This window comes from Vanessa atalanta, chromosome 8, assembly GCF_905147765.1.
Source record: "Vanessa atalanta chromosome 8, ilVanAtal1.2, whole genome shotgun sequence".
Lineage (NCBI taxonomy): Eukaryota > Metazoa > Arthropoda > Insecta > Lepidoptera > Nymphalidae > Vanessa > Vanessa atalanta.
This window is the reverse complement of record NC_061878.1, coordinates 7,357,597-7,369,814: the sequence shown is the minus strand read 5'-3', so window position 1 is coordinate 7,369,814 and position 12,218 is coordinate 7,357,597. Positions and strand designations below refer to the sequence as shown.

General features: G+C 29.8%; 2 protein-coding genes across 2 annotated transcripts; both read left to right on the top strand.

Moving 5' to 3' along the window:
* LOC125066037 (UPF0764 protein C16orf89 homolog) lies at positions 1-11,359 on the top strand. The gene is made up of 6 exons (XM_047673927.1): positions 1-199; positions 781-930; positions 6,715-6,867; positions 8,625-8,918; positions 10,696-10,865; positions 10,961-11,359. The coding sequence occupies exons 1-6, from the start codon at positions 1-3 to the stop codon at positions 11,105-11,107; spliced, it is 1,113 nt and encodes a 370-aa protein (XP_047529883.1). The 3' UTR covers positions 11,108-11,359.
* Positions 11,356-12,201, top strand: LOC125066038 (ATP synthase subunit O, mitochondrial-like). The gene is made up of 3 exons (XM_047673928.1): positions 11,356-11,488; positions 11,557-11,748; positions 11,855-12,201. Exons 1-3 carry the CDS (start codon positions 11,419-11,421, stop codon positions 12,193-12,195), a joined length of 603 nt encoding a protein of 200 aa, XP_047529884.1. The 5' UTR covers positions 11,356-11,418; the 3' UTR covers positions 12,196-12,201.
* The last annotated feature ends 17 nt before the right edge of the window (positions 12,202-12,218 follow it).

Genomic DNA, 12,218 nt, shown 5'->3' with positions numbered 1-12,218 from the left:
ATGTACGGAAGGTGCATTGTTTTGTTGACTTTGTTTGGTACGATTTTTGCAATTTATCCGTATTTCGATACTCAAGACTTCATTTATAATGTTCCTAAAGTGTATAGAATATCGATAACGTTAGACAAATTGCTAGAGCATTATGAAACAAAAATGTCAAAGGATCCGGAATGGTATATTGCGCTCAGAATGGCAAGAGGTATGATACATTTTTATCAGGTTTAATTATATTAGTAAAATTATATAACAATAATATTATAAATAAAATATATATATATATATATATATATATATAAATAGCATATGTATTATTATAAACACAAAGTATTTTACTAATTTGTTAGATTGTAAAAGATGAAGCTCGTGTATTATCAAAAGGCTTCATGTACTAACACTGTCGCGGCTATGATCGCTTTAATTATACAAAAAACAAAGTTTTATTTATTCAAAAAATAAATATACTATGAACGAGTCAATTAGATGAAGGTTAAGATTGAAGAGATGCAGAGTCCCTCTTAAAATTGTAATTTCACAAGTTCTTTTTAAGTGCACGTCTTACTTACGAAACATAGGTTTTTCGTAAATTTGAAGTCTTAGGTTGGGCAATAGTTGGTCTTGTATTTCTATATTTAGTGACGTATAGATTTTTTTTTAACTCATTATTTTTTTCATAACATGCTCAGGTTAAGTAATCAATCCGCCGACTCGTATTGGAGTACCCCGAAGGAATAAGTTCCAAACCTTTTCTCGAGTTTTAATAGAATGTACAATACTTCGTAGGTCAAATCGAATATACAATAAACGAGCTCGACAAATCGGTACCGGCCAAGTTAAAAGAAAATTTGCAGAATATTTCGAGGAGAATGGATCGTATTTGGAACAGTACTGATTTCACAACATTAGTATATCGCAGCAAAGACTATGAATATGGTACGTATATTTCGTGCTTGAGTATCTAGATAACCTTTAAAATAGCCATCATACCGCTCTACATTTACCTTACGAACGTAATATCGTGACCGTATCATTATTATATTACTCGATTAGCGCTGGTTCTGTGCATGTATTATGAAACGGAACGAGAACGATGTGTTTAGAATAAAGGCGAGTTTCTTTCTGAGAATCGCTAAAGCTGGTATAGAGCGTGCTTTCCGTGCGTTACTTTTTAAATAGTCTTTACTTATATTATATAATATTACTTTTAGTTTAGTTGTAATTTATATATTATATGTAATAGCCCAGTGTAACCACTGAACGCATGCATCTTAAAAGATGATTTCGGGTTCAAACTCAGGCACTCAGGCATTCAGTTTGCTGAATTATCTTGTGCTCAATATGTGTTTATAATTCATCTCGTACTCAGTGGTGAAGGAAAACATCGTGAGAAAACCTGCATGTGTCTAATTTCAACGAAATTCTGCTACATGTGGAGCCCGACTACCAACCCGAATTGGAGCAGCGTGGTCGAATATACTCACACCTTTTACTCAAAGAGAGAGGAGGCCTTAGCCCAGCTGTGGGAAATTTACAGGCTGTTAATGTAAATGTAAAAAAATGTTATATTATGTTTAATTATTTATGAGACCCTTACAGCGTCACACGGAGACGTATACAGATACGCTTCTCGGTATAGATTTAATGAGTTCCCATTCAGTTAATAGATAATTAGCGTTCCTTAATGACTATTCAAGTTAAGTACATCAAAACCGTCTCACAGTTTTTTAATGATTGATTTCACATTTACGTTTAGTGGCAGATATGATGGATAGAAAAGATATCGTGGTTACTTTATATATATGCTATTTTATTTAATTAAAATATAGCTGTTTTTTTTGTAAAGTAACGGAAAACAAAAAAACTTATATACATTTAGTTACTAAAAATGTGATTTTCACTATTAAATATCAACATTTTCATGTGAGGCTGTGTAGCCCAAAGCTTTATGAATAAAGTAATTTTACGATACTCCACACTCTTGACATTTTAAATTGATATAACTAATGAATACTTCAGCTATGTCTCTGGAATGTTTAATGTTCATAATAGTATTTAATTACTTTAATACCCATTAGGGTTAATTTAATGAACATTACTGACTGTGGCTGCCAGAATATATAAATTTATTTAATATGTTTTAAATAAATTACTTGTTAATAATTAAATTTAATAAATATATTCTATTGATTCATAAAACCTTATTCATTTATATTTATTTGTTTTTTTTTCAGCACAGATAATACTATAATTAATGTGAACGATACAATATTATTACATCGTAACCAGACTATTCCAGTTAGAGTACCTAATAACGAAAAGAAAATCTTTAGCGTAAGACTAACGCGACCGTTCCGGTTTTTTTTAAGTTTAATAAAAACGAATCGAAGCCTTACAGATTAATTGGTTGCGGTATTTATTTATGTCTCTATTTGCCGGTATTACATCATATACACGGACTTGACTATAGTTACATCTGTTCCATAATAATTAGAGTCATTTATAAACTGTTATATTCAATGTTTTGTTCCCATGAGACTTTCAAAAGCTAGACGCATGTCGTTCAAAAGATTAGAGGTTCTATTATTCACATTGCAACACAATTTATGTCGCGTACATAATCGAAGCCTCTGCAATAAGATTTATACCGGCTAATTATATATGCCTTTCAAAATGTATCTAAATACGGATTCTTAATGATTATTCCCATAATGAAATGAAACTACTTGACTTGTAATCTAAAAACCAAGAAACTAAAAAAAGAAAATACTTAAGACCTCATGATTAAATTATTTATTTCAGTTATATTATTTTATCTTCAGTATAGTTTTATAAAGATTTTAAGACTGCTTGTATATCATCAAGTACAATGGATTTATTATATAGATATGAATTTTTAAATGGAAACAAAGTAACCTAAATAGATAAGAGTCGATTACAATTTTATTGTTTCTCCGGTATGCGACTTTTAAATTGGACTGTTATAATTAGGCCGTTTGCTAAAACTTAAAAACATGAAAGTATAAAAATGAATCCTACAAAATCTTGAAGTACATTTGCAATATATAAACCAGGTGGGGTGTTTTCTTTGATGACAAGACAAACAAAGTATAGTATTATGCCTCTTCTATTAAGTTATTTCAACTAACTATACTTCTAGTGTATACTATAAAGACATAATCATTAATCATAGGCATAAATGTTTGTCAGCTTTCTCTTTACATAATTCAACATTAAGGAAGCCTTTGCTCAGATAGATTTAATTAATATAAATAGGGTTAAGGAGTTACATAATAATTATAAATTATTTTTTTTTTATTTTATTTAATATTATTAGTTTAATATGAAGCATATCACAATGTAAAATAATTAAAACTTTTTTTATATAAATTTAAATTTACTTGAAATTCTAAATTATATCTTTATTTATTTTATTTTTTACATTAAATGTGTCCTGAATAAGTATAAAATTAATATTTTCATTTTGATGAAAAAAGCACCTGTTATATGATTTGTGTAAAAGGTAAAATGTTTCTTTATGTAATATTTAATACTATGTAAATCGGTTTTATTTTATGATAGAGTTTTAGTAGAGTAGAGTGACAGTGTAAATTACTCAGAGCTGCTTTCCTATCTCGGCTCATTATAACAGAATCAAATAAAAACGATTGGTTAATTATATTACTTGTTAGGTTTGTTTTCTAAACGTGACTCGCTTCTTTTACAGTATCCTTTAATAGACGTTACGTAAATAACATTTAAGTTGGTAAGACATGAAATACGAAGTCTACATTTATTCGGCAGGCTTTCGTAATCACATGCGACTCACGCACTGATCCAGTTGTCTTCCTGTCTGGTCTGTTATAGATGGAATCTTGCGAGGAAACGTTGTTTTATATTTAAGGAGATAGAAATGTAACAGTTTTCTTCTGTTTACTATCAACATAATTGATCATGCTGTGTAAGGTCTTAAGATAAATCCGTGGCCTTCTACGTGTTTAAAATGTCAAATTCGTGTATAATGGTCAAGCAGTCGTGGTGTGATACGGTGCACACAAATGCACTTTCACATTTAGGTTTTCGTATTAGTTGTAAAGTTGGAATTCAATCTATTGTCCGCGTGAAGGTTATATCTATTTACGAACTTGGAGAAAAATTCAAATGACGACTTCCGCGTCAATACCATTCTGTCGCTATATTTTATCATATACCAGAATATCTTACCATTGGTTTAAGACAGCGAAGGCACTGGAAAGATTACCATGCATTGCGAAGGAAGCAGTATTTTTTTTACTTCGGGGGTGGTTATTGGATAGTTAGGAGGTTTTTAAAAGTCCGACGGAGGTGAACTTGAAGCTCCCATAGTACATTACATACATTTTTGTAAAGTATAACTTTGTCGTTGGCATTCATATTGCAGTCATTTTGCACTGTTCATTTATTCTTTTTTTGAAATTCTATTTAACGTAAGGTTGCTTTTTTAATTTTGTTTATGTAAGGTACAAACCTATTATTTTAAAAAGTACTGAGCGTTATGTTTTATTAAATTATAGTATAATATTATTTAAGAATAAGATAATGTAAAGATTCTGATTGTAGTGTGTTTGACAACAAGATAATTTGAGGAATGAATCTAGAGAAATGTAATGTTACGTATTATTGTAATAGAATACTTCATAAAAATTATATACGTCATAGTTGGTTACATGTCGCTTACTTAAGTTAATATAAGTCTATTGTTTATACTAACTAGGAACTTTATATCTATAAACGTATTCCCTTATACTTGGAAGTAAAACAACCCCTGCTCATATATTAAAATTACAATAACGCTGTTACCGTGGGAACAGAAAATTTGAAACCAGTTCTTATTATCGCGCTCAACATCGATTTAAAATTTCGAATCCAGTTAAATACAACGCAGCATTGTAACAATACAATGCTTGCCGGAAGAATTTCTAGTAGCCAGTGACGTAACTGATGTTAATATAATCAGAATAGAAGACTAGATATAATCGATTGATTCGAATATAATTTAAAATAAAGCGCTTCGTTATATATTTGTAGCGTGTTTCCGATTATCAACGATAATAACTAATAATTATAGACTCCAATTTCCGCAACGACGCACCAAACATAAAAAAACATAAGTGTTTTTCTTTGTAACAGTTTCTTTCTTATTACGTTCGATAATTGCGGTAAAACTTTCACATAAATCACCATGCTGATGAGTTTTTTACTTAAAATTTTACGAATCGTTTGATTTTGTCTTATTTTGCAATAGATTCATTGCGTATATTTTTAATATAATAACATGTTTCATAAACATTGTATTTATGATTTCAGTGTAAGTTGCAAGTAGGTAACCTACGCTTATAAACATTGTTTAAGCAGAAAAAAAAAAAATGAAGACATTAAACAAAAAAAAAAATTAATAATATAAGTATATCGTGTATATTTATTTTTCATTTGTACCTACAAAATTATTTTTCTATGCTATATCTTAAATATTATTGGACTCAAGTCACAACAAAATTTACAAGCCAAAATTCTGCTCGTGTGTTTAATTGCTATTGTTTTACATGCGCGTACAATAATATCTACTTGAAAGGCGTGAAAGCCTAAAAGTACTTATTTACAATGACACAAAATATTGCTAATGTTTATGATAAATGTACAATTTATTAAATTAACTGTATTAGTAACTAATTTGACTAATATTCTTGTCGACTCGGAGATTCTATCCGAATCAATAAAAAGCTAAGCTGATCATAATCATCCGTGATTGGAATATATAGAACTAAATTACTTTAATTTGGCGATAAATTAATTATAGATGGTATAACTTAAACATAGGGTACATAAAACTATCGCGTATGTGTTTTGAAATAAAAAACGAGCTAAGAGAATGGAAACATTAACTTTTAGAATCTACATGATGCTTTCCTAGTATAAAATAAAGTCTCGCCGTCTGTACGTTTAGATTTTTTAAACTACGCAACGTATTTTATAAATAAATAGAGTGATTCAAGAGGATGGTTTTTATGTGTAACCCATGCATATTATAGTAGAGAAAAGTCAAGAATTTCAACTATCCTGCCGGAAGAAAACGAGAACTTTTCTTTTTATGTTTGTTTTTAAATCTAATGAATTGTATATAACATATTCAAATCAGCCTTTACGGATCACTTGCATTTCTCGGCCTATTTTTGTATATAATTATTGGGCTACAAGCCTATTACAGCAAATTTTGAGTATCCTGTCTTAGAATGAAGAATAAGATTATTACAATATAATCTTCAGAATTAAAATACTACTATTCAACAATTTTTCATTTTAATTTTTTAAATAATTGTAATTACATACAATTATTTTAAATTTTCTGTAGGAAATTAACATTGTTACAACAGTTTCAAAAATCTTCAAACGATGATGATAATTATTGAAATATTTATTGATTTCAAAAATGTATGTTTACTATGTAGGTATTACTTGTATTATAAGTTTAAGTTTATTTGTATTGTAATGACTAGAATTCTGTCGTAATAGCTATTAAAATTTTGTGTTTATAGACGCATGGGTAATAAAACAATGTCAGTATTTTAGTACCTATGGCGGTATAAATACCTATTACCTCATTGACTAATCATGTCAATTTAATGACAAAGAACCTTAAATCCAATTCTTTAAAGAAAATATATATGATATTTTCTTTTTCAGTTGCTAAGGCTATTTTTGAAAACATCGACGTGTTTTCGTCGCTCTTGGAGCCGATCACAATCGGCACGATGGGAACTCAGAAACCATTTCGTTTTAATTTTGAACAATATGTTCAAGAAGCTAAAACGAAAATGCCCAGCAGAAAAGCAGCAGGTAAGACACTAACAGGACCAACACACTCTAATGATAGATACTCATCATCTATCATATATGATAGTAAGGTATCACATGGTGGGAGGGCTTAATGCAAGCCTATCTGAGTACGTAAGACTCCTAAGATATTCAACCGGCAAACGGAAAAAAAAATAGTAGGCTGATGGTGAAAATAAAAAAAATATTAGTAGGTGATCCGGTTTAAGGGTAAGTAAGCCAGTGTTAAAACAGTCACAAGGGAAAATATGTATTTTTATCTAAGTGTATTTGATCATGTGACATTTTGTAAAAAATGTATATTATATAGTGTAAATAATAAAAACATTATTTTATTGTAACTATACTAATAAATATAGTTTATAAACTTTTTTTATTCAATTGCTACAATATTTTTTAATATTATTATTTCTAAAAAATATTCGCTCCGATTTACAAATTTTGTTACATATTTGTCTGAAACAAATTGCTACGCAAATTGGCGTTAATCAGCAATTGAATAATTATACTAATTAAAAAGATTAGTCCCGTAACGAATTTATTAAGGAAATAACGCGATAATAACAACTCGTTATAAAAGTGTAATATATAAGAAACAATAATATAATAATCGTTTATTCGCCCTAGACCAAAAGCTAGCCGAAAACGTTTATTGTCGTGCAAAGACAATGATTTAAATGGCTAAAATGGGAAAATGAGGCAAATAACCCTTAAGAAAAAAAAATCACAAACAAAATATTAAAAAGATCTTCCAATTTCAAATTTGTCTTTCTTTATACCAAGAGATTGATATTAATTACTTTATCTTTTAAACTCTATCTATGCTGCGATGCGTAATGGAAATTACAAATGTATATAATAATTTTGTAATTGTTAATTTTGATGTCTGAAAATATGTAGAGCCAATTAAATTAATTAAAACACACTTAATTATGTGAAGCAGACACTCACTAATTTTATGAAATAAAATATTCGCTGTCCCTACTACCTACATAACCCTATTATATTATTAACATGTTAGAAGCCAAACGAATATATCATTTTTTTCGCAGATCAGTATCAATATATTATTTTCAAAATCATTTAAAATAACAGGAATATTTTCCAATTATGTGATGCTGTCAAGAATAGGACGCAACGTAACTATATTAGTTAACATTGATTGTATTTTTATTAACGGATCAAATCTTTATTATAACAGCTATTGTTGTTACTATTAAGAAATGTAAAAATTAGGTATTCGATGTTTCCATTGTAAGCCTGACACGGTTCAATATCTGAAGGCCGTTTTCTAGTTCAACAAATAACCACAATGTGGCGTTGTACGAAGTTTGCTTTATAAAAAAAGGTGAAAGCACCTTGACACAGTTCTAAACAAACATTAACTTTTAGCTGTGACATGTATTTTGCATTCTTTAGTTATTTCGAGCAATCGGATAGACTGGTAAATGGGCCACCTGATGGTAGTCACCACCGCCCTTAGAAACTGGCCCTATAAGAAATATTAACTATTCCTTACATCGATGATGCGTCGGTACCATTGGGAACTAAAATGTTGTCTCCTGTGCCTTTACACTGGGTAACACACTCTTCAAACCGGAACACAAAAATACTAAAATACAATTGCGGTTCACCAACCTACCACCGTAGAATATAATATGTGATGGGTTAACGCCACTACGAAGGCGGGCTTGTATAAAACCCTAGCACATAATAAAATTCTAATAATATATAAATAAAATATTTGTTTGTTAATTCAGATGCATGTATGATGCAACTGTTAATATCTGCAATGGAAACGCAAACGACACAAGCTGATGGGACCTGCGAGCTATCCCCGGAATGTCAAACACAATTGATGCAAGGATCTGGTCTTGCTTTTCAACAAACCAGCCGAGTTCGTGCAATGATTTTGTCGCGTATCTTTGATTGCATGGAAGGTGTTGATCTCTCAGCATTAATTTATAAGCTTTGTATACAAATTTATAAAGAGACGAAATCATTGGAGGCCTGGGATCATCCGCCTGGCACAAGAACATTGTTTATCCAACAAAGTAAGATTATATCATAGATTTCGTGTAGGCTAGATACCGCATGTTGATTAGATTAGAGTGAATACCGAGTATGTGATTTTTTATTCCTAACATGACGTCATCAAAACCATACTGAATATTAACATCATAATATTATTTCAAAATTATTAACAGCTATTAGACCGACGAAATTACTTACCGATAGTGAGTAAATACCATTGTCGCGATTACCTTAGAAGCACAACACGAACACAAACTAAATAGTTGCGCGTGAAATTTGTGCATATCACAAACTTCGGCCACGCTTAATCGGACGACTTGTGGTATCTAGCCTAATCTATATTAGGCTATAGAACTTATTGACTCGTCCGATATCCTACAATTTTCCATCCCTCGTTCAAATAGTCGCCAGTCAAACTGTAAGACCTTTTGTCTTCCTACCTCTAGAAAAAATGTTCTTAGCCACTCGCCTTTACCTTATTTGTTTCTCTTACAATAGTATTCTTTCTAATTATTATATTTTTACTGACCGTTCTATAGCTTAATTAAAATTTGTTTTAAAGAAAATCTTTCAATAGTTTAAATATCACAACTTAAAAAATAAATTGTAAGCTTGGTCTCGGCTGTTGTCATGGATTAGAATTTATACTTAATATTAAACGCATGTCGTGTCTACCTCATGAGAAATGTATTTGTCATTTTGTATTCTTCACCTTTCTAACATAAAAAAATCTAAATCTGTGGACTATATAATATAACGTGATATTTGAACAGTTGTTATTTTTTAAAGAATAACATGAACAATAACATCCTAATGTCTATATAATCAGCGCCATTTCACAAGACTACAATAAGTGTTTGATAAATAGTTTTAATTTTGCATATATAATTAAATAAATATTATAATAGTATAAAATGACCCACCTGTATCAAGTCAACTTGCTCTTTTATAATATATCTTTATATTACCGTACACCTGGACCAGCTTTCTTACCCGTTCCTTTAGTAACAAGTGCAAAATACGGAGCATAAAGAAATGTTTCCTTTGCAATTTGTTTTATAAGGATTTATTGGTAATAATTAATACTAGTGGGTCGCACGCAGAACTTCCCGTTACTTATTCAAAAGATTTTTAAAAATTTCGAAAACCTATGACAGGTTTTTTTTTAATTTAATTTCATTGTAAACTGACGACGTTTGATTGCACGATTTACATTTGTTTTTTTTTGTTATACAGCCATAGCGCCGCTCACTACGTGGCCAGTAACTTTTTCCGCTCTCTAAAATTAATTATTTGTTAATCATAACAATTTAATAAATTGCAATTAAGAATCCTCTTTACTTATTTTTCTCTTCAAATGAGACTAACCGATTTTTTACGTCCAGGTATCGTCCCATAATCACTGGAACAAAAATCGGCCTACGCTCTTAATATACAAGAACCATAAATAATTATTCTTCTCTTTTACTTTCGAAACTTAAAATAGAAAAACTGGTGATTTCATTGTTAATTCAAATAGCCTGTACAAATTTGTAGTATACAAATAAGAAGCTAGCAATAATAGGTAGATAGAAGCCATAATAAGTAATTATGGTTTAACTGAATAGTGATCGGGAAGACAATGTATGTTTAATATTTATATTAAGTAGTTAAACCTCTAAATATAATATTGTAACTTATAAATAAATTATTAATAATGTTCATCTTTTCCTAATCAAATAGGTATAACTGAATAAATAGTATAAATAAATCTTACCTCTTTATAAAAAATATAAAATTTGAATGATATAATTTCAGTATTATTATGTGCATCACAAGGCTACGGGGAATTTATAAAGCCACGATGGATGAATAAAGTTATATCATGGCAAGAACCTAAGGGATGTTACGCAGATGATAGACAACCGTTTTTAAAACTTACCGGTTTTGTAGGACCTGCTTCGTCACCGCCACCAAAAGATAGAGAGGTTTGTAATCAAAACAAATTTAACCAGTAAAGCATTTACATTTTATTTTAATATGTTATAACAAAATTATTTATTTTATTTAATTATATCCACAGGAAGAGTATCGCGTCAAGAAAGCTGCGTCATCCGAAGGGGGTTCCTGCAACTCCTTAACGTCAGCAATGGCTTTGGGCTCTCTTGTAATGTATGTGAGAGCACTGTTAGAAACTGATCAAGCATTTCAATATGAAGTTCTTGTGTAAGATTTTTTGTGAATTTAGTGCATAATAAATAGTATAAAATTCAAATTAATTTTATTACCAAAGTATTTTAATTAAATATTCTTTTTTTTTTTTAATTCAATAATTTAACACAATTAAAAATAATACAACATTCTATTTTAAAGATAACTTTATGATCCATTAAAAAGTTTATTTTTTATATAAATGTCATTTATCAAATTTTTAATTAGAGCCAATTCACTCATCTGTTTGAAATTTGTATACGTCAAAAATATATACACGTACATTAGCACTTAGAATAAAAACATACTTAAAATACATTAGTCGAAAGAATGTTGAAGATAGCAATTAGATCAATGTGTTCACAAGTAAAGTCCACAAAAACACCTATACCAGTTTTTGGTAGGTTGAAATAACTTTTATTTTTGTTGTCGTTAAACGTTGTAACAAATAATTATGTTTTCGTAAAGGCATAGAAGGTCGGTATGTATCTGCGCTGTACAGCGCTGCAATCAAATTGAAACAAATAGATGAAGTAGAAAAACATATTCGGGGCTTACAAAAAGAACTGGTTAAACCTAAAGTAATCGAATTCCTAGAAACAAGTATGATTTCAGCTACAGAAAAAGCAAAATTGCTAAAAGGAGTCGGTGAAACAACAGGTTACAAGTATACTTAAGAATTATTATTATTTATTTGTCAGAAAGTAGTAATTGTGATATATTAATTGTCGTTATATTATGATTAATATAGAACAAAAATCTGCAGGAATGCCTTCTGCAGCTGTGAATTTCTTGGTTGTCATTGCTGAAAATGGTCGTTTAAAATCATTGAGGCGAATTATCAGAATGTTCTTAGCAGTTATGGTTGCTCATAGAAATGAAGCTTTATGCGAAGTAATTACTGCTAAGCCTCTTGATGAAGGTTCACGCAAAGCACTAATTGATGCATTGAAAAAATTTGTAAAAGGGAAAAATATTCAATTAACGGAAAAGGTAGATCCAGAAATTTTGGGAGGCGTAATTGTTGGAGTTGAAGATAAACACATTGATTTGAGTATTGCTAGAAAGATACAAATGTATACCGATATTATAAAGCAATCAGTTTAATGATTTGCAATAATTATAATTTA